The sequence below is a fragment of the Pongo abelii genome, chromosome X (assembly GCF_028885655.2).
Source record: "Pongo abelii isolate AG06213 chromosome X, NHGRI_mPonAbe1-v2.0_pri, whole genome shotgun sequence".
Lineage (NCBI taxonomy): Eukaryota > Metazoa > Chordata > Mammalia > Primates > Hominidae > Pongo > Pongo abelii.
The window spans coordinates 132,075,043-132,097,938 of record NC_072008.2 but is presented as its reverse complement, the minus strand read 5'-3'; the positions used below and the strand labels follow the sequence as shown (position 1 = coordinate 132,097,938).

Sequence of the window (22,896 nt, the reverse complement as noted above, 5' to 3'; positions counted from 1 at the left end):
TAAGGCAAAGACCACTGAATCACCAACATAGTTTTCTCCTGCTTTTCTGGCTTAAAGATTTATTTTTAAATCCCCTTTGTATTTATACATGATGTGCTTGACAGATATGTTGCGATGATTGTTATACATGCAGTAGTGTATTTTTAAAAAATTACTCACTTTGCTTATGAGCCAGTTTATTGTTCTTTGTGCAAAGTAACAAGCCATTCTGCCGTGGATGAAAGATCTTGATTTAAATGTTTACAATGTACAACTCCTTCATGGCTGAAAGCTTCCAGTGATTTCAATCTTTCTGTCACCCACACAAATCCCACATCTACATATAGAGTCTTATTACAACAGATGAAGATTTATTTTTCAATTATTCATTGTAAGACTTTACTGATTAAATGTCTCTATTACTAACCATGTTCCATCCCTTTGCAAACTCCATTTCTCCCCACCACCACCATTTACACAACTGTCATCAGAAAAATAATGTTACTTGGCAACAAAACATTATTTCAAATTTTAGTATGAACTGAGGCTTTGTGCTAGCAATTTCTGTCAAACAATACGCAAAATTAAGGTTCTTTGGTTCGACAACTATTTTGAACTAATACTTTGATTTTTTTACAAATAACTGAAGTTTGAAGACATTATGTATGACATTTCTCAATGGTTATACATGTGCATAACTGCTTCATGCAAAATTTTAATGGTTAATTCTTGAAGTATTCTTATTGTGAATGAACAAGCCAGATTCTCCCAGTAGAAAGTCTGCTCCCTGAGAGTAAGCTATTTATATTGACATTTTGGAACTACTACAATTCTATTTAATAAAATATTAACACAGAAGTTTAATGGCAGGGGAAAATCTGACTCAGTGCCTTTCTTAGCCTAAGAAACAGATAAGATCATGAAAAATCCTTATTGTCAATGGGAAACACTCTGATACATTTGCAGTTACAGTGTTTCTCTTAATCCAGTATCTCACTATGTGTTACCACCCTTGCAGTATGCATATTAACCTGCAGTAATTGAAGTTGTTTTTGTTCCTATCTTGAGACTTTGGAAATAAAAAATATATATAATTTTTAAGGGCATGTATCATTTCTGTAGTAGAGACTGAAATAAAAATTTATCATTGTTGATGATGTGTTTCCTAAGCAATTTTTGTCATTATTCTCAATAAATTATCTTAACCACCCTTAGTTCTGACAAATCAATTAACATAACTACCAAGACAAATCTAACATAGAGAAAGCAATAATAAAAATACTTAGCAGACTCATGATGCTTGAACTTTACAAAGTATTTTCACATCCATTATCTCATTTGTTTCTCAGAACAACCTTACAAGCAGGTAAGGCAGGTATTATTACCCTTATTTTAAAGGTGTGGAATGTAAAACTCAGAGAGATGAAGTTACTTATCCAAAGTCACAGAGCTAGGATGTAGAAGAACCAGGATTCTAACATGGATCTTTTGCCTCCAAACACAATAATCTTAATACTAAAACATAGTGCCATCCCAGAACTTATAATTTGTCTCTAGACAATGGTATAGGCATTCTTACAGAAAAGCAAAATCCATTTTCCAGATAATTGAATTTTAGTTAAGCACATCTTAGCAATACTCACAAAATTATGGATAGTATCAAGCAAAGCACTCAGAAAAAATATTTGAGAAACTCTGTTTTATCTGCCTTCTATCCAATTGTTTATAACACAATGAAATTTTATACCTTTTATTTAATTATCTGAGATGGATATTATTAGCCACATTTTATATGTAAGGGAAGAGATTCAGAAAAGTTTAATAATTTACCTCAGATTGCAGTTTATGGCTTGGTGGATGTAGCCAGGATTTAAACTAATGTCCGCTTGCCCTCCAAGGCTTTGCTTTTTTCCCTAGCTACATAAAAAAATAGATAGATAAATAAATAAGTTATTCGGGTATTATAAGCTTTCTTTGCTACGATTTTTGTATTTCACATAGAAATGTTATGTTAACCATATAGCTAAACTCTAATTGAAGTTTCTCAGATATTTGATAATTCAAGATAATAGGTATTTTGCAGAGTGTGAGGTTTGCTTATAAGGGAGGATAAGCTTAAGTTATATTCTTACATTTATTCTCTGTTTTGGAATACATGTGGATTAAACATTTGCTGATGGTCTACTTTGTATCAAATATTCTTCTGGTCTCTGAGGATCAAAAGATGTTTAAGACATGGTTCCTTCCTTTAAGAAGCTAATAGAATATCCATTCATTCATTATTCAAGAAGTATTTATTGAGCATCAAATAGAATGGTGGGTACACAGAAAAAAAGGTGCATGCCTGCTGAATTAGCTCAATCATTCATGAGACAGGAGAAGGGACTTACTTTATGGATTCTCTAATGACTGCATCATTTTTAAAGTTCCATGTCAACTTAAAAATATTTGTTAATAGAATCACTTCAATGCTCTCAAATCAACAGAGTGAGGAGACAACCCATAGAATGGAAGAAAATATCTACAAACTATACATCTGACAAAGGTTTAATATCCAGAATATACAAGGAACTCAACAGCAAAAATAATAATAAAAATAATCTGATTTAAAATGAGCAAATGATCTGAAGAGACATTTCTCAAAAGAAGATATACAAATACAATGATATTTGGGGCAAACATTGATAAGCCTGGAGGACATTATGTTGAATGAAATAAGCCAGACACAGAAAGACATGCATTTATAGGTAGTAGCAAAAAAAAAAAAAAAAGTGCCTATAGATGTAGCGAGTAGAGTACTTATTGTTAAAAGATGGAAAGGGGAATGGAAAGGGGAGATATTGAGAGGTTGGTTAACAAATACTAAATTATAGTTTAGATAGTAGAAATAAGTTAAGTGTTCTATAACACTGACTATAGTTAAAAATAATTTATTGTATATTTTTAAACATCTAAAAGAGAGGATTTGAAATGTGCTCAACACAGAGAAATGATAAATGTTCGAGATGATGGATATGTTAATTACCCTAAATTGATCATATACATTGTATACACATTAAAATATCACTTTGTACCCCATAAATATGTGCAATTATTACACATCAATTAAAAATATTAAATGAAAAGAAAAAACAATAACTTCATGGAAAAGTAAAGCTCAATATGACTGTAAAAGATGCTCCCAAAGAGCTACAATATTTTCACTCATTCATGCTGCATATTGAATGTATACTGAGAGTCACCATCTGCCCCAGTTTTGCTTAATGACACAGTGTTGTCAAGACTGTTAATTGCCAAGGTCTAAAGGGTTTGTGGATAGTTGAACTTCAATGTGGCATCTTGGGCTAATTTACACATTGCAGGAAATATAATTGAGACTTAATGATAGTATATGTATGCAACAGTTTTAACTTGTTCCAATCATCTCTGTGTATCTGGTCAGGCAAACAAAATACTCTGTGAAATTGCCTATCTTTATTTTCTGAGTTTTGCAAATCACTGAGTCAGTACTTCAGAGGGGATGAAATTAATCCATAATAAAAAAATACAAAGCTATAAAAGACAAATAAAAGTCTTCTCTCTCTCATATATATTCACACACACATATACAATGTAATATACACATAATATGTATATATATAATGTAAATATAAAATATTTTAACCTTACTTGACTGTTTTGTTGGTATATACACTTTTGTTTGCAAAATTAAATAATACTTGTCTTTATATACTTCCAGTAATAACATTCAAAACATGGTAAGTAAACCTTATGACATTCTATCTTCTTTTTGACCATGGCTGGTGTCAATGTGTCAATATAAGTTGGAATATCTCATTCCTCTTACTCCTTAAATGCTTACAAAGTGACACATTTTATTTACACCTTAAAATGCATATTTGTTTTCTTCTGTGAACATCAATATTTTTCTGCTCAGTGGATGAATATTGAGTTGGGCAACCTGCCAGCTCTCCAATGGAGAATTGGAATCTGGCACCCCTCTCCACTTTCAAAACAACTCAGGCAAGGTTCCTTGTTCACATAGGGCTCACATTAAAAAACAAACCCAAAATATCTTCAAATAACATGAGGCACCCTTCTTTATGTACTTAAAAGAGGTCAGTAGTTTTTCCCATGCCAATGAAAGCATATGATTTAAATTTCAGAACATGATTTCATCTAAAATTTGCAAAAGTTTTTATTTGATTGGAAAGTTAAAGAAAGGAGGGTTGTTTCCGTCTGCATAGGTTAACTCCGTATGTTCAGTGACATTAACAACCACAAATTATTTCATTCTCCATCGTCTGTGATGTAATACTTTAGAAAGTTATAAGGCTTTCAAAATGACAATTTTGTACCTTATGTGATAGAATGGCTTTGCTACCAACGAAGTCAAGAGTATTAGAAACTCCATAGCAAATAAAGTAGGTAGAAGAAAAGCTTTTATGAACATACACAAGAACAGCATGTTTAAGCCCTTAATTTTATCACTGTAAATTTATTTTGACCTGTCTCTGAAGCTCAGCAGGAACAGAAGAGGGAAATTGTATGCCAGAGAGCAAAAATAGCTCATTTAAGTGCATAAGATTTTGCAGTTTCAAAGTTTAGAGTATTTTAAATTAAAAAATTCGATTTGTCTCTTGTTACCAATGATATGTTTCCAACTATTATCTTGTTCATTTTTTCTATTCTTGTACATGCCAATTTGTGCAAAGAGAAGAGGCAGAACCAAATTTTAAACACTTAATAGTTCTTTTCCAATTCACTGTGTGAACTAGAACTTTATACACAGTTCAAAAAAGGGGCAGGGTGTTAAGGTTTTGAAATAACCAGTATAATCTGTCAGAGCTGTCAGTCTAGTTGCCTAGGAAATCTTTTTACAACCACAGAATAAGTCTTTAGTTATTAATACTTACCAACTCAATAGGTTGAAAAATTTTAAATGTTAGTAAATCATTAGTATTATCATTTACATTTATTGAGTTTCAAGTCAATTTTCTACTTTTCCACAACACAATTACTCTGCTTCAACTAGAATATTTTCCTCCACTGTGCTTCCCATATTATCCAAATAAACTTCAAAGTTCAAAAAGGTCACATATCCTCGATGAATTCTTCTCTCCATGCCACAGGCTGCAGTAAGTAATCACCTTCTCAACTCTCCTACACATATAAGACACTTTATGTCTCCTTTATATCTCCACATATTGGCACTTAATATTATAATCATAAATTTTAAAAATTATTTTTAATGTTAACATACTTCATCATATCATCCTGATGTAATTAGAAGCTCTTTGACAGCATAGGCCATTATTTGTTACTCTTTCACATGCTCTACACAATTAGCATATTACTACACACTTAATAGATTCTGAATATCTTGACAGAGTTCATCAATATTTACTGATGAGAGTTAAATAAGTTAAATCTCATTCTGATTTTTTTTCTGTCTGCTTCTAGACCATCTACCCAGTAAAAATAAGAAAACTTTTCATCTATACCTTCTTCTATCATTTTATTTAACAGAACAAAATGTTTCCTTATTTTATATAGCCTGCCCATTTGCAAAACTACCAAAATTGAGCTAGTAATTTATGCTTTATTAAAACATACTTTGATGATTTTTGATTTTGTATACTGTGTTGATTAATAGTCATCATCTGTTTTGTAATATGATAATAGTTAGATAAGATATGCCTTTTTCTTTTTACTGCTACAAATGTAGCCTTCACATTCTTAAATGCAGGATTTACAATTATATGTAACATACCTGCATTTTTCAGTTACACTCTTAATCACAGACTTTCAAAGTAAAAAAGAGCTTTACAATTTATATAACTCAAATGACCCATCTGATGTTTGAATCTCCTATGTGAGATTTATTCATTTACTCAACATATATTCATCGACTACCTCATTTATACTAGCCATTCAAGCACATAGTACTTGACCACATGGGTTTCTAAGTGCAAAGCCATGTCACTTCTATTTTATTCTTAAATTTTTTAAATATGCAGATACAACACATATTTGCATTAAATGTAACCATGCTAAACTGTGAACATTGCCCCAATCTATTGATATTTCTGTTATGTTTCATATTCATTATAATTCACAGTTTAATTTTATCTATAAACTTGATAAAAATTATTTTAATAACCCAATTTTTAAAAGACTAGGAGAGAATTCCTTCTCAAATCTATAGGCAATAAACTGAGACTGTATAGCACAGTAGAGACACGGCTGTTTTAGAATGTTCACTCTAGAGTCACACCGTTGAATTCAAATCAAAATTTTGCTACTTCACTGGCTGCAAAAACTTGCAAATTGTCATGCATGGTGCTTGATTAAATGCACCAGGTCTGGTGCTTGATTAAATGCTCTGTAAATGTTTTATGTCTCAAGAGCTCAATCCATGTAGCTGTTGCTCTGTGTTGCATCATCATTCTAGTCATCATTTTGGTACAATCAACTCTGTACAAATCTGGGAAATATTTTTTTCCTGGTGTATATGTTATTTATTGTTGTGGAGCAAATTACCCCAAAACATAGTGGCTGACAAAAACAAATATTTATTATCTCACAGTTTTGTTGATCAGAAAATTGGGGCACAGCTTACATGGGAAAATGCGGCTCAAGGTCTTTCATCAGGCTGCAACCAAGATATCAGCTGGGGCTTCCAAGCTCACTGATGTGACCACAGGCGGGCCTGGGGTCCTTGCTGACTACTGGCTGACATCATTTCTTTACCATCTGAGTCTCTACGTAAGGCAACTTATAACATGGAAGATAGTTTATCTCAGAGTAAGCCAGTGAGAAAACAAGAGAGAGAAAGCACGATGGATGTCACAGTCTTTTGTAACCTACTCATAGAAGTGACATCCCATCACTTTGTTCATATCCTATTGATTAGAATAAAGTCACTAGTCTAACCTACACAAAAGGGAAGGAGATTACTTAAAGAAGGGCATTAACACCAGAAGGCAGGGATCATTGGAGACCATCGTAGAGGCTGCCAACCACATCTAGCAAGATGCTGGCAGGACAAGGCTGGAAACCATGTCTTGGCTGAGGTTTTCATTCACTCATTCAGATTTGGGGGAGCTATTCAAATCATTCAGCGGTCAGGCATTGAGACTATAGCATATTGGCTTATTTGATCCCATCCTCATGTCCTGCTCATCCCCTATCTAAGTATTGGCAAAAGTCTGAGAAAAAAATATTGTAGTGGATACAGTGTCATGGGGGAAAGGGCACTGGCCTGGGTTTGAATATGAGCCCTGCCACTCACTAGACATTTCAGTTTATTAAATCTCAATGTATTAATCTGTAAAGTTAAAAGAATGCCCCCTATTATGGAGGTTTATTGTTTAGAGTAGAGATACTATATGTAAAACCTGTAGTGCAGCACAAGTTATCAACAAATGGAGGTTATAACTAAAAATATAAAATGTACATCATATATAATAAACATAAATATATGCAACTATATGTGCATAATATATAATGTAGTATGTACTTAGAAAATATATAATCATGTAATATGCCCACAGGTGCTAGCAAAGGTCCTGACATATAGAACTTATTTAATAAGTGTATGGTGAATAAGTTTGGCCTACTCTCTATGTCTTTCCATTTTGTCTTTTTGTCATAAGAGAATGACAATTCATTGAAGGCAAAGACTTTAAGTATCATTAATCTTTGTATTTCCTTTTTTCTAATGCCTACATAATACATCACAGGCATTTAATAAGTCTTTGTTGAGAAAATACAATCATTAATCATCTGAATTCTCATCTACCTACTTGTCTTAGCATCTAGCCCACCTTTCTTCATTTTGTTTGTAATCATATCCGTGAGCAATTCAAATACATGTTCCATAGTTGGTCTTTTTAGTTAGAGCACATATTGCAAAGCAGCTGTTTCTTCTTTAAGTTACATTTCAGAGAATAGTATAATAAAGTCTCCCTAAAACAAATTGAGATACAGGCAAAGTCAGTGTTCTCTGTTCCTCTCCATTTTCCTTCTAAAATATTTTAACTATTTTCTTCCCTTCTTTTACTCTCTTCTTCAGGTCTTTGTCCTCTAGGAAACATTTCCTATCTTTGATCCCATTTATTTTGATGATAAAAAGTTAACATAATATTTTAATATATATCTGTGTATTTACACCCCAATAATCCAGATGGGAGAGGAATCCCTACAACGATCTCTAATGGTGGTATTTATGATATTATGGGACAAAAGAGAGATAAACTTACCGAAATATTACATGTTTTTCTCTGTGCCTTATATCTCAGTATTCCCTACTACTTTACACCTGCATATGATAATTAGGACTTCAGGCTTTCTAAGGTGATCATTTTTGTAGAGATTTCACAGATAATAATCTATTTGCAAATTTTATATGTCTTATTTCCACAACTACTTAAAGGGGCTTTTAAGAATAAAATTCAAAATAATGAAAACTAGAATGAAGAAAGAGAAAAATTGTAAAAGTTGACACAGTTGCTATTATTACTATATTTGTCTTCGTGCTTCCCAGCAGCCAAGTCGAAAAAAGAAATTATTTTTACTGTATACTCAGCATATATTATGTGCCAGAACTTTGTGATCACTTTGATATTATATCTATCTTCAATATATCCATGGAGAGTAGGAGTTATAATCCTCATTTTACAGATGAAGTTACTGAGGTTTCAAAAAATGTCTTGTCCAGGGTCACAAAACTGAAGCTCTAAGTGGAGCCAAAGTTCAAATCAAAGACTTTCTAGCTTCATAGCCTGCACTTCTATATAGAGCTCATAGTCAGAAAGGAGGAAATATAATAATTACAAGAGATAAAAGCTTTTTGGAATTAGATTATAAAATTAATTTGCTGAGTGACATTGTATAAAAGGGACATTGAGCAATATGATGATCAGTGCCCTTCATAACACATTTACAATAAATGCAGAAGAAATATTCATATAGCTGTTGGGGTATTTTTAATGACCTTTGATAACTGCTTAAAGCATAAAATGAAGGTGCAAGTGAGTGAAACTGATTCAGCAAGTGCTAATATTATCTGATCCTACGATCAAGTCTTCTGGTGACCTCAGGTGATTCAATAATAAAACTGAGAGTATGTGAATTAACTTTCAAAATGCTAAATATTATATTTTATTAACAGGGGTTTTGAAAGAAGCCAAATTCATTTATTCATTCACTGAGTGTTCATTCACTCAATGTGTATGGGCTATGTGTATGTCAGGCACTGTGTTAGGTCTGAGGATCCAAATATATTTTTTAAAATATTTCTGCCTCAAAAGGGCTTGCAGTTAGTTTAAAATAAGACAAGCCAGTGACTGTAATGAAGTATATTAATTGCTATAAGGGAAGTATATACAGACTGTACAAAACAAGATGCCCTTACACCTATCTGACAGAGTCAAATAAGTTATCATAGTGGAGGCAGTGTTTGAGATAAGACTTGAAGGATGAGGATGTCTTTGCTGGGCAAACAAGGAGATGATGGACAATCTGGGGAAAGAGAGGCCCAGATAGAGGCACTTTGGTTACATTCTCTGATGAGAATGAAGGGTAGTCTACGTTGTTAATTATGAGCAGGTCTATAGGCTTGGAAAATCCAGATACTAATAATAGCTATCATTTACTAAGCTTGTATAAAATTGTAATAGATTAAAAAGCTAATTTTTCAGTAGGTTAAGTGAGACAAAGACTGCCTGAGAACTGAGAACACATACTTATTTATTTATTTTTAAAGCCCACATTATCAACTACTGTTCTATAATGTGGTAAGGTTCTACATTATGAAAGCCTGGAAGCTTGACCATTATTCTCATCCAGCTGAAACAGCATCCTGCTTTCTCACCAGTGTAGTATGTGGCAATACCTGCAGGCAAAACCAGTTGTGGTTTAAGAAGCATATTTAGATTACTTGTTGTGTACTTGGACAAATGCTCCCCTCAGGCCCCTGAGCTCTTACAGAATATGGGATAGATGAATTTGGCCCCCCAAAATGATCATTGATCATTCCATGAAGGTGGAAAACCCATGTGAAGTTTGATACAAAACAGTAGATTCCCACTGTTTTTCCTATGATGCATTAGTTACAAAATGTTCTCACCCTGTGAAAATAACTAAGTAAGTTACCATGTTGCTAGAAGTAATTTAGAATTGGCCAGCTGAATTTTGGAAGATAATTGGCGAAAACACTGACTTCGGGATTTCACATAAAAATATTGAGCCATTCTTGACACTAGTTTGTTAATGAAGCTACTCTAGTTCTTGACAGTAAAACCATGCCATCAACATATGCATAGCCACTAAACTTTTTGTACATAGTAACAGCACAGGAAGATTCAATCTATCAGAAAGTAATATCAAACCATTAAGTTTTATATTAAAGACAAGGATGGCTAAGATATAACTATTTGGTGCTACTTGAAACAATGTTTTTTTGGGGGGACTGTTGCAGTCTTCTCATTATTACATGAAATCAAAATGCCCATTTTAGATAAGCATTAAATGTTGAGGTTCTACTTTAAACGTATATTACCCTGTCTTGGCTGATGCTTTTCCTTAGAACAATAACCATAGACCAAAGCTGGAAGCAACTTTCTGTCATTTGGAGCAGATGTTTCCATAGCTAAAAGATAACACAGCAGTGGTTGATAGTAGAGTATTGTACTTGTAATCTAATTGCAAAATCTTTTCTGGAACTGTCTGTCATATCAATCAATCCATACTTTTGCAGGAATACAGGGTTAACCTTTTGGAAAAATGGGGCATATTATATTTTGAATATATCCAACGAAAATCACAATTGAAGAGTAAACAATTTAACAAACTTTAAAATGTAAGGGAGCAAAATTATCCTTTTCAACCGGTGTTAAATTAAGAGTTGTTTGTCAAATAGTGTAAAGAGTTTTGATGTACCACTTGAACAAAAAATCAGGGTCCTTAAAATTTCATTCAGTAATTATTCAGCAAATATCAATTGAGTATTTCTATGGCATGCTAGACACTGGAGATAAGTAGTGGGCACAATGGACATCACTTTTGCCCTCAGGGAGTGTTTGTTCAAACGTTTGGTGGATATAGACATTAAACAAAGAATCACAGGAATAACTGTGAAATTTCCTTTCTGATAAATGCCATTAAATAACATTATGAGAATCCTCCCATGCATAATAGGGGGAACAGAGATCTGATGTATTCTGGGTGGTCAAGAAGTGTTTCCCTAAGAAAGTGATACTTGACCTAAAATCTGAAGGATAAGGAGTTAACAAGCTAAGATATCTGTGGGTGGCGGGAGGTTGTGGGGGCAAAAGGTGGAAACACCTACAGGGAGAAAGCATTTCATGCAGAGAGAACAGCATGCAAAAGGGATTTGAGGCATGAAGTTACTTCACATCAGTGAGGAAATGAAAAAGGGCCAGTGTGGCTGGATCAAAAAAGTAACGAGAAAAAATTGACATGTGGCTGTAGAACATAAGTCACATATCATGCTGGGCCTGGTAGGCTGCATTGAGGATTTTGGTCTTTATCCTAAGACAACAGGAAAACATTATCTTTTTAAAATCATTTTAGTGACATGGGCAGATCTGTATTTTGTAAGCATTACTCTGGGTACAGCCTGGATAATTGAATGGAGGAGGAAAAGAGTAGTTTTAGGAAAATCACTTATGAAGGTGGCTTGGGAGAGGATAGTAACTGTGGAAATACTGAGAATTAAATGAATTTGAGAAATGGTAGAAGATGGAATATTGAACCTGAAGATAAGAAATGTGTGTCAAGGATACTTGCTAGGACTCCAGTTTGTACAGCTGGATGGATGGCGATACTATTCATTAAAACAGGGAACTATATAAGCTCAAGTATATGGGGGCTGAAATCAATAACTTGAGCTTATACAGTCTGAATTTGAAGTTCTGTTTTTGTAGCCAAGATGTCAAGGTAGGAAGCTGAACAAACAGGTTTGGGATAGAGATACAAAATTGAGATGGCTTGGCATATATTATGCATTTAAAGCTAGGAGTAAGATGGTATTGAAAGTTGGGAAAATAGCAACTAGGCATATATATCTGGTTAAAACATTTCAGAGCATGGAATAGAATGATTTCTCAATCAATTTTATGGACATAATCTCCCTCCAGGTCTTCTTTTATGTACCTAGCTAATATCGGAGCATTATCTATGGCCTATTTTCAGTCTATCCAATTTCACAAGTATCAACTGATAAGAAATGCTCTAAATCTAAGAAAATATCAGTTCTTTGTTTTGGGTACATATTTATATCGACAATTATTTGCAAAAGGAACACAAGTCTGGCTGCTTCAAAAAATAAACCTTACAACTTCCACTTGGTGATCTACTAGCATGCGGTAAAGTTATTCTTACAATACATTCTTCCCATACTAATATTCATCTTTAGGTTGGCAACAAAATAGACATTGATGAGCTGTATGTGAATAGACAAGTAGCTCTTACTACAAATAATTTATCCCCATGTGTGCCAGTTTTCATAATGGTGTTTATATGTGTTTCACAATACAGTGGACACTCACAAAACCCTATTAGCATTGCTACCAAGTTGTCTTTGTAAAGTTAAGTAGTGGAAAGGAGGGAAGGTAGTTTTAAGAAATGTATTAAGTGCTTTATAATCTGCCAGGCACTATTCTTATTGTTTTTATTTATTTATTTATTATTATTATTATACTTTAGGTTTTAGGGTACATGTGCACAATGTGCAGGTTAGTTACATATGTATACATGTGCCATGCTGGTGCGCTGCACCCACTAACTCGTCATCTAGCATTAGGTGTATCTCCCAATGCTATCCCTCCCCGCTCCTCCCACCCCACAACAGTCCCCAGAGTGTGATGTTCCCCTTCCTGTGTCCATGTGTTCTCATTGTTCAATTCCCACCTATGAGTGAGAATATGCGGTGTTTGGTTTTTTGTTCTTGCGATAGTTTACTGAGAATGATGATTTCCAATTTCATCCATGTCCCTACAAAGGACATGAACTCATCATTTTTTATGGCTGCATAGTATTCCATGGTGTATATGTGCCACATTTTCTTAATCCAGTCTATCATTGTTGGACATTTGGGTTGGTTCCAAGTCTTTGCTATTGTGAATAATGCCGCAATAAACATACGTGTGCATGTGTCTTTATAGCAGCATGATTTATAGTCCTTTGGGTATATACCCAGTAATGGGATGGCTGGGTCAAATGGAATTTCTAGTTCTAGATCCCTGAGGAATCGCCACACTGACTTCCACAAGGGTTGAACTAGTTTACAGTCCCACCAACAGTGTAAAAGTGTTCCTATTTCTCCACATCCTCTCCAGTACAAAAATCACAAGCATTCTTATACACCAACAACAGACAAACAGAGAGCCAAATCATGAGTGAACTCCCATTCACAATTGCTTCAAAGAGAATAAAATACCTAGGAATCCAACTTATTGTTATATATGTATTAACTCATTTAGCCATCAAAACAAAACCCCATGGAATAAGTGCTATTATTATCCCCATTTAAAAAATCTGGGAATAATTGCAAAGGGAATATTATAACTGGCCCAGTTCCAAGGCCAGCAAGCCCTAGAACCAGAATTCAAAATATGTTATCTGGCTCCAGAGCCGATTCACGTAACCACTATACTGTAGTGTCTCCCACAAAACATATAACTAGCATTGAATATACCCTCTCATAAAACAAAGCCCAAGCTTGGACTCTGACACACTCCTTCCTCTTAGAAAATATGGAGAGGAGTAGGGCATAGAAGAGGTCATGTGGTCAAAATTGCCTCCTTTCCTCTAATTCTGTTTATAGTAAATGTAATAATGTGATAAGTCTTTCCTATCTTACCCCATCTGACAGCATATGCCTTTAATTGTGCCATCATAGGGCGAAACAACTTGCTGAGTCATCTATATCACTTTCTGCATCATGAAGTTTGGAAGAATAATCTGACTACAAACCAGGTTCATAGCTGCTTATCTTAAGAGACTTGAGAAGGTCACAACTTGAAAATGTTATGACTGTGTTATAATTAGAGATTAAGGGAAAATTTATTCAATTTAATAATTCAAGAATATTTTGTCTTGTGTCTGGTATAAGTAACCATAACATTATCGCATGTTATTTTAAAACAAGCTTAATTAACTATATTTCTTTTTTCAGTGTCTTATATTTATACTTGCTGATAAAGAAAATGCAAAGGCTATACATACAAATGTGAGAAAGATGTCACAATATACTTTTAAGGGCATCTTTGTTTCATATCTATATACAACATATTGGAAATGACTATATGATCACATTTCTGAACACAAATGCCTCTATATCTGAAAATATGCTCCAATTTGTAAGGCCTTATTTGTAACATCTATTTTTCTGTAGATTATATAAAAGCCACTTTTAGAATTTATTCAAACAGACTTGTTACTGATCCACCCGTCTTACTATTGCCCCACCTTTTTCTCAACTTTCCGTATCTTTTTCCTGAGACTATTTTAGTTTTGGACATAAAATCTAACACTTTAAAAATAATTTTAAACACATTTAGAAACAAGTTTATATTCATGATACCACAGGGAAGTAACAAATATTCTGCCTTAATTTTTAATTGGTAATCTATTTTGGTTATTGGCTAGACATCTCATTTTTTCATTCATAGATTAGAAAAGTGGACAGACACAGTTGATGAAATCATCCAATGGTTCAAGGAAACATATATAAATATAAATATAAATGTAAATAAATAAATATAGATAATAAGACAACATAACTTGTTTGAAATTATGTATATACAGATATGTAGGTCAAAATAGGTCTGCATAGATATCTATGTAAATTCAAACAAGTTATGTGGCATTATTACAATTCAAGTCCCTCACTTTCTCCACTTCAAGTAATTTAATTTCAAAATATCTTCTACTTGTTGGATATTTCAATTTCTTTTCTTTCTTTTAGTTCTCCTTACTTATCAACAAGTCAATCCCAAGTTTTTATAAACCATTTACTACTTACCTAGGACAGTGTGATGGTGCAAAATAAGTAGGAAACATGTAACCTTTTGAGGAGCTTACAATCTGATTGGGATAACAAAATTTAAACACATTAAGTAATTAGAGAACAGCATGGGACAGTGCACTGAAGCCATTCATATAAGACCCTATTCAATGGAGGGGAATCTAGGGTAGGGAGACAGGCTAGTCTAATACAAAGCAAAAACCTATAATAAACACAGCAATATCTCAGTAAGGACTGACAAGATATTCATACTCACATAGACAGCAGCCCTCAGAGGTAACAGAAGTACCTCACTGGGATCCCAACACTCAGAAAACTATGCAGATACCTGACATTTTTATCACATGCCATTGCAGCTACTGTTTCAACAATAAATGCAGTATTTATGATGTTATATATTAGCAGATATTGTATTTTCCTGAACATGGAAGTAACCAGATGCAAAGGAAGTTCAAAATTGCAAGTTCATATACAAAACTGTACATCTCTCAATATATCTTGCCTTTGGTCTGGAAGTTGTTTGTACAGCTTTAAAGAGCTTAGAGAAATTTGAAAGCCTAGCATAAAAGAAATGTGTTTCAGGTATAATATTCCAGAGGAACTTAACCTAAGTCATTTATCAATACATGATAGTAATCTGACCACTCCCTACAAACATATTATTATATTTAAATATTACATATTTATATTAACAAAAAGTGGAGATTTATGTGGATGTTTTTACCAAACATAAAAAAACTTGTGAATACATATTACTGCACCTCATAAGTATTAATTAAAAGAAATGTGTAAAAAATAGGTCCCAGAGATTATATATTTGCCTTTAAATATCATATGGACAATGTTGTACATCATTTGCATTCAGTATTTATTTATTTATCACTTCCAGTTATCTTTAAGAAGCGCAGAAGACATTGCATATAAAATTTCAACAATAGAGGTAGTTTACATGATTTTTAAGAGAAGGAAACAAAAAAAGTTTGTTGAATAATATAAAGTAGTCTTAAGTCATGAAAATATTAGAGTCACACAGAGATTCACATCTTGACTTTATCACTTACTAGCTGTGTGACAATGGGGGAGTCACTACCTTTACTGAGCCTCAATTTCCTTCATTTTAAAACAGGGCAATAAAAATAGAACCTACCTTATAAAGTTATTGTGATGCCAAATGTACATAAAGTATTTAGCATTTGAAGCGTTTAACACATTCCTCCAGCCCATGATATGAATAAGTTTTCAATAAATAATAGCTGTTATAAGCATTATTTACTTTTACAAATGTGGCATTTATGCATAATGTAATACTACTCAACCATAAAAGAAAGAAATCATGTCATTTGCAGCAACATGGATGAAACTGTAAATCATTATCTTAAGTGAAATAAGCTAGTCACAAAAAGACAAATATTCCATATTTTCACTTATATATGGGAGCTAAAAAATGTGATCATATGCAGGTAGAGAGTGGAAAGATAGATAATGGAAACTGGGAAGGGTAGTGGAGAGAGGGGAGGATGAAGAGAAAGGGTTAAAGGGTACAGGCATACAATAAGACTGAAGGAATAAACTCAATGTTGGATAGCAGGAAAGGGTGACTATACTTAACAGAAATGTATTGTACACTGGTGATGGACACCCTAAATACTCTGACCTGATCACTAGGCATATATACATGTAACAAAATTCCTCATGTACTCCATATATTTGCACAAATTAAAAAAATGTTTATGTGGAGAAAAACCCATATATACATACACATATATATATAATATATATAAACCATATATACACACACATACATATTTCAGCCAATTTGTTATACATATGTTATATATGACCAACTAGTCTGATAATAGCCTAAGATTTTGAGCCTATTTTATTTACCGCAACAGTAAAAAATATGCCATGAAGTCTTATATAATATCAAGTTTTCTAAGTTAAGATTTTTTAGAAAAGAAAAGAAAGCCTTAAGATAGGTTAGGTTAAAGAAACTTGTGATCAGTTTTTCTCTAGTAATGTCACTTCCAATTATGAAATCGTCAGCATTTTTTTCATTGTCAGGTTACTCCCAATCCGTCACCCTCACCCTCCTCTTGATACAGCACTAAACACGGATAGGAATATTGAGGCAGAGAAGGGGGGGATGGGCACTAAGGTGCAACAGTTGGACTGGAGTGATGTGAAGGATCCATGGTGCACTTGGAGTTTCTGGGCTTGAGATGAGTTTGTAAAAAGAGCAGGGAGAATGGAGGAGAAACAGCAACAAAGTAGTTTTCATGATCTCTGATCAAGGACAGTTAACTCACCACCTGACTTCTGCAAACACGCTTAACAAAGGCTTTTTTTGTGGAGGACGATTGGGGCCTGTGCAGACCTGGTATCAGCCACCAGCATTTCAGTGCAATGTATTACTGTGGAATTGGCGGCTTGCTTTAGGATTGAGTGCCCTAAAGCTTTAGAGCAGGTGTGGATCATGTAACTTCTCAGACTGCCAAACTCATGCTTTGAATATCCACACTCTCACGATTTTGCCATTTAGTCATTTTGCAAAGTTCTTTATCATCTGTGCCTGTGGAAATCCTGTGCATTCCTCTGAGTACTATACCAATGCCCAAGGGGGCCCCCACACCAAGACAGGGCTCTGCCAAGATTCCTATGACTGAAGGTTTGGGCTGACCTTTCCGTCCCAGGAGAGAGGGAGGTACCCCTCTCCTGGACCTCTTCCCCTTCACTCCACCCGCCCTGGGCTGAGTTCGAAAGAACTCAATGCCTTAGAGAAAAACCCTTCTCTTCACCCCTCTCCCCCATGTCTCCACCCCTATCATCACTGCAGCCCTGGATGCTCCTGAGGCTGCTTTCTGACTAAAGGGTCCCTGATACCACCCGGGTGGAAAGCAGGGCCTAGGGAACTGCATTTGGAACGCATCCCTCAGGGATTCAGGTGCTCAAAGACCAGTTTGAGAAGGGGAAAAAAATTATTTGGTGGAAACTGTTTAAGACATCAACCCACGAGCTGAAACTGGAGAAGCTGCAGGTCTGACATGAGGGTAGAGGTCTCCCTGACGCTGCTGAACCCCACCCCCCATCCCCGCACCCGATCCCTTGCCAAGTTCAGTGTATAATCTAAGCGAAGGGTGTCCCAAGATTACACCAAGAGCACACTGGTTTCTCCAGGCAGACCGTGGCTCGGCCTCCTTCTAGCCCCGTGCTTGATTATATCTTAGGTTTCAGATTTTACTGAAGTAGGGATTTTAAGAAGGGTAGTTAGCCGTTGTCCTGAGGATAGCGAAACAACGCGTGTCTGATACTGGGGACCTAGGGTGCTGGCCCTCCGCGACTCTGCCCCTGCAGCTCCGCTACCCCCTTCTCCCCTCCGCCCCCTTCCAGCCTCCACCCCGCGCGGCCTCCGCTACCCGGCAGGCACCCCACGCCAGCCCAGCAGCTCCTCCCACTGCCTCCGCCCTTCACACTCGGGCCCCAGCGTCGTCCTCCCCCGACACTGACTTCGCTCCCGCAGCCATCCAGACAGACACTCTTCCCGCTCTCGCCTAGCTCTGCACCGCCACTGCCGCCCTTGCCGCCGCGCTTCGGCCGGGCTCTGCTACGTCAGGCCGCGCATCTCTGGCCAGGTCCACCGCTGCCGCCGCCGCCGCCGCCGCCGCCGAGCCTCAGACTGAAGTCTGGGCGCCCGCGATCGCACCAGCTTCTTGGTCTTAGAGATCCTGAGCTCTCGGCTGACGCGGAAGCGCAGCCATCCCCACCACCGCCGCCACGGCCAACACGGGTGCCACGCGCCGCCACCGCCGCCGGGCCGCGGCCGCCGCCGCCGCCGCCGCCGCCGCCGCTGCCGCAGATCGCCCGCCGCCCACCACGGCCCAGCAGCAAACAGGTAGCAGGAAACGGAAAGCGCCCGCGGTCGAGGCAGGAGCCGGGAGCTCGTCGTCGCAGGGTTTAGCGGCGGCGGACGGAGAGGGGCCTCTGCTACCCAAGAAGCAGAAGCGGCCGGCGACGCGTCGCAGGCTGGTGCACTATCTGAAGGGCCGGGAGGTAGGAGCGCGGGGCCCAGCCGGGCTCCAGGGCTTCGAGGGCGAGCTGCGGGGCTACGCCGTCCAGAGGCTGCCCGAGCTGCTGACGGAGCGCCAGCTGGACCTGGGCACCCTCAACAAGGTGTTCGCGTCACAGTGGCTGAACGCCAGGCAGGTGGTGTGCGGCACCAAGTGTAATACGCTGTTTGTGGTGGACGTGCAGTCAGGCCACATCACGCGCATCCCCCTCATGCGGGACAAGGAGGCCGGGCTGGCCCAGGCCCAACAGGGCTGCGGCATCCATGCCATTGAGCTGAATCCCTCCAAGACGCTTCTGGCCACCGGCGGCGAAAACCCCAACAGCCTGGCCATCTACCAGCTGCCCACCCTGGACCCCCTGTGCCTGGGCGACCGCCATGGCCACAAGGACTGGATCTTCGCCGTCGCCTGGCTGAGTGACACCGTAGCCGTGAGCGGCTCCCGCGATGGCACCGTGGCTCTGTGGCGGATGGACCCGGACATGTTTAATGGCAGCATTGCCTGGCACAGCGAGGTGGGTCTCCCCGTATATGCCCACATCCGTCCGAAGGATGTGGAGGCCATCCCCAGGGCCAGCACCAACCCCAGCAACCGCAAGGTGCGGGCCCTGGCCTTCAGCGGCAAGAACCAGGAGCTGGGAGCGGTGTCCTTGGACGGCTACTTCCACCTGTGGAAAGCCCGCAGCACGCTATCCAGGCTCCTGTCCATCAGGCTGCCCTACTGCCGAGAGAATGTGTGCCTGACCTACTGTGATGAGTTATCCTTGTACGCTGTGGGCTCCCAGTCCCACGTCTCCTTCCTGGATCCGCGCCAGCGCCAGCAGAACATCCGACCCCTGTGCTCTCGAGAGGGTGGCACAGGCGTGCGGTCGCTGAGCTTCTACCAGCACATCATCACTGTGGGCACCGGCCATGGCTCCCTGCTCTTCTATGACATCCGCGCCCAGAAGTTCCTGGAGGAGAGGGCCTCTGCCAGCCTGGACTCCATGCCGGGGCCCGCAGGGAGGAAGCTCAAGCTTGCCTGTGGCAGAGGCTGGCTCAACCAGGATGACGTCTGGGTGAACTACTTTGGTGGCATGGAAGAGTTCCCCAATGCGCTCTACACCCACTGCTACAACTGGCCGGAGATGAAGCTCTTTGTGGCTGGGGGGCCTCTCCCTTCAGGCCTCCATGGGAACTACGCAGGCCTCTGGAGTTAAGGATGGACGCCTTGTTCTCAAAATGCACAGGTTTACCTTTCAGTTCCGCCTGACTTTCCTTCTTCATGCTGCATTTGTGCTTTTAACTTTGTGTGGCTTTTGTCTTCCAGGTGGAACCAGTCCAACTTACGTGTGCTTCGTGTATTAGGCAGAGAAAGAAAGAGAGAGAGCGGGAGCAAGCCAGTGGGAGTGAGAGAGCACAAGTGGTCCTTTCGGCAGTCAAAACTTTGGCTTTAAAACTCTCATTCACGTTTCCCAACAGCAGTATGTTTTTGCCTTCTTATTCAAAGAGTTTTGGCTAAACCTTAATTGTGTTCTGTCTTTCGGTGATTCACATACCCTCCTTCTTTAGGTTGATGTAGTCATAGTCTTCACTACTATTCAGTACGTTAGTTTTATCAATATTGCAATAGTGTTCAGATCTTCTACACATGTTAGATGTGTGGTGTTTTGGGGAAATGTGAGCTACAAAGCATCTTTGGGGTTGTTTTGAGGAACTACCCATCATTTATAGCCTTACTCTAATTAGAAAATGCAGTTCAGGTTTTAGATTGCCACCATTCTAGAGTGTGGCACACACCATTCTAGGGCGTGATTCATTTGGATGTTGGAAACTCAATGTCTGTTGTTTGTATAGTGTTGATGTGTAAAATGCTTTAAAAATATGTTCTGTTAGTTAGAAATCTTACAATGTTGTTCATACTATTAATCAACAATTTTGGTTATTCAGTAAAACTTTACTATCCTCAGGCCCTCCGTGTTCTTATTTAAAGCCGCTGTATTATGGCCTGCTTTTCTATGCTACAGATTTTCAGAACTACTCAATTCTGGTCTATATATGTGGTAGGGCAATCAGGGAGGTATTTTTGGGGGTATATGGGGTAAACAGCTCTTTAAATTCAGGTAGCTATTTACAGTGAAAAGCCAGTTGTGGCAGTTGTGCTCAGAGTAGGTGTTGTTGATTTTTTATTACTGTATACATGGATAATTCTGGATCCAGTATGTGATGTGTTGCAGAAAAATAAATAAAATGTGTTCATCATCTTAGCAATTAAGTGGCAGACTTAAGTTCTTAATACTTAAATATATGCTTTCTTTTTTCATTTGTCTTCCTGAGAACGTATTTATCAAAGTCAAAACTTTCCGGGACAGAAGCTGAATCTGAAGCATTAGCTATGCAGACATTACTTTGTACATCTCTTTTTGAAAATGAAACATGCTTATAAGTTAAAAGATTAAACATCTTGAATACGTTATGAAAATATACTTGGTGTAAGTTAGGATGGCTAGGTGTTTTCTTAAAGTTAACTGAACAAACCATTTTTCATTTATACAAATATACATGTACTTATAACTACTTACATATACAATATATTTGTATATCTGTTTGTATATGTTACTTCTCATGTGAGGAGAAAGCATAGATATATATCATTTTATATGTGCAGCTATTTCTTATATATTGAACTACATATATTAAGACTTACCACTTGGTCTTTATTTGTGTTTTGTTTTATGCCAATTTAAAATAATTTTAATACAAGCACATGATCAAAAAACCATACAGTATAAAAAGTATACAGTTAAAAGTAAATCTCAAACCCCAGGGTCTCTAGTTTCCAGCCCATAGATTAGCACCAGTATATTTTTTGCATATACACATTTAGATTTAGTCTATATATATACAAGAACACATGTATGTGTGTATGGAATTTTTATACAAATAATATACTGTACGTATCTGTGCCTTTTTAATCACAAAATCTTAGTGATTTTTTCTTATACTTATCTACTTAATTTTATTGCATGCTGTTCTATTGTGTGATTGGAATACACTTGACTTATTCATTACACCTTTGATGATCATTTATGTTGGTTCTGGTTTTCTGTTACTGTAAACTATTCTGCAGTGATTACTTAAGTGTATACATCTTTGTGTACAAGTGTAAATATATCTGCAGGATAATTCCGAGAAATGAAATTACTGGTTCAATGAGTAAGTTCATTTTATATTGATAGCCACTGCTAAATCACCTTCCAAAGAGTTCTCACCACCTTAACCTCCTACAAGTAATGGATGCACACCTGCTTTACTACACCCGTGCCAACAGTGTGTCACCAAACTGTGCTCTTTGCCAATCTTACATCTACTTGGTCTTGATCCTTTCTTTCTAAGCCACTGTGGCTGAGTTAATTCGATTTGCTGTCAGAGTACCAAGTAGGTTCTGAAAGAAAGAACAAGAAAATTAGGGCAAGCAATAAAAATGCTGCCACACTAAAGGAAGAGAGTACCCACCATTCAGGCTCGTGTACCTGGAAATGGATTACATACAGCTACTTTCCTTAGATACTTAGCTGGACCTAGTAGGTTTCCCCGGTCTATTGCACCCGGTTTAAGTTATATCCAATGTATAAAATGTCACTGAAGAAAATCCAAGAAGGAGACCACGAAAGTCTGAACTAGGATAGTGGGGTAGGTGTGGAGAGGGAGAAAGTTATTCAAAACAATGAGGGGAAATAAAAGGAACAAACAGTATTTCATGTGAAAGATGAGGAAAAACAAAAAAATTAGGTGGACTCTCAGGCTCTGACTTGAA

The 22,896-nt window shown here is 37.4% G+C and overlaps 2 protein-coding genes across 2 annotated transcripts in view; both read left to right on the top strand.

The window, feature by feature from the left end:
• LOC129052834 (uncharacterized) overlaps positions 1-21,350 on the top strand; it is a 55,641-nt gene extending 34,291 nt beyond the window's left edge. Inside the window, exon 2 of the mRNA XM_054544193.1 lies at positions 18,357-21,350. Coding sequence (XP_054400168.1) covers positions 18,357-18,992 — 636 coding nt within the window. The 3' untranslated portion in view covers positions 18,993-21,350. The remainder of the gene's footprint in view (positions 1-18,356) is intronic.
• Positions 19,207-21,350, top strand: LOC100454057 (DDB1- and CUL4-associated factor 12-like protein 2). Its single transcript, XM_024240935.2, has 2 exons — positions 19,207-20,329; positions 20,410-21,350. Exon 1 carries the CDS (start codon positions 19,313-19,315, stop codon positions 20,297-20,299), a length of 987 nt encoding a protein of 328 aa, XP_024096703.1. The 5' UTR covers positions 19,207-19,312; the 3' UTR covers positions 20,300-20,329; positions 20,410-21,350.
• Positions 21,351-22,896: the final 1,546 nt, after the last annotated feature.

Excerpts from the sequence above, each read along its gene's own strand:
- LOC100454057 (XM_024240935.2), top strand. The coding sequence starts at position 19,313 with ATGCGGGACAAGGAGGCCGGGCTGGCCCAGGCCCAACAGGGCTGCGGC.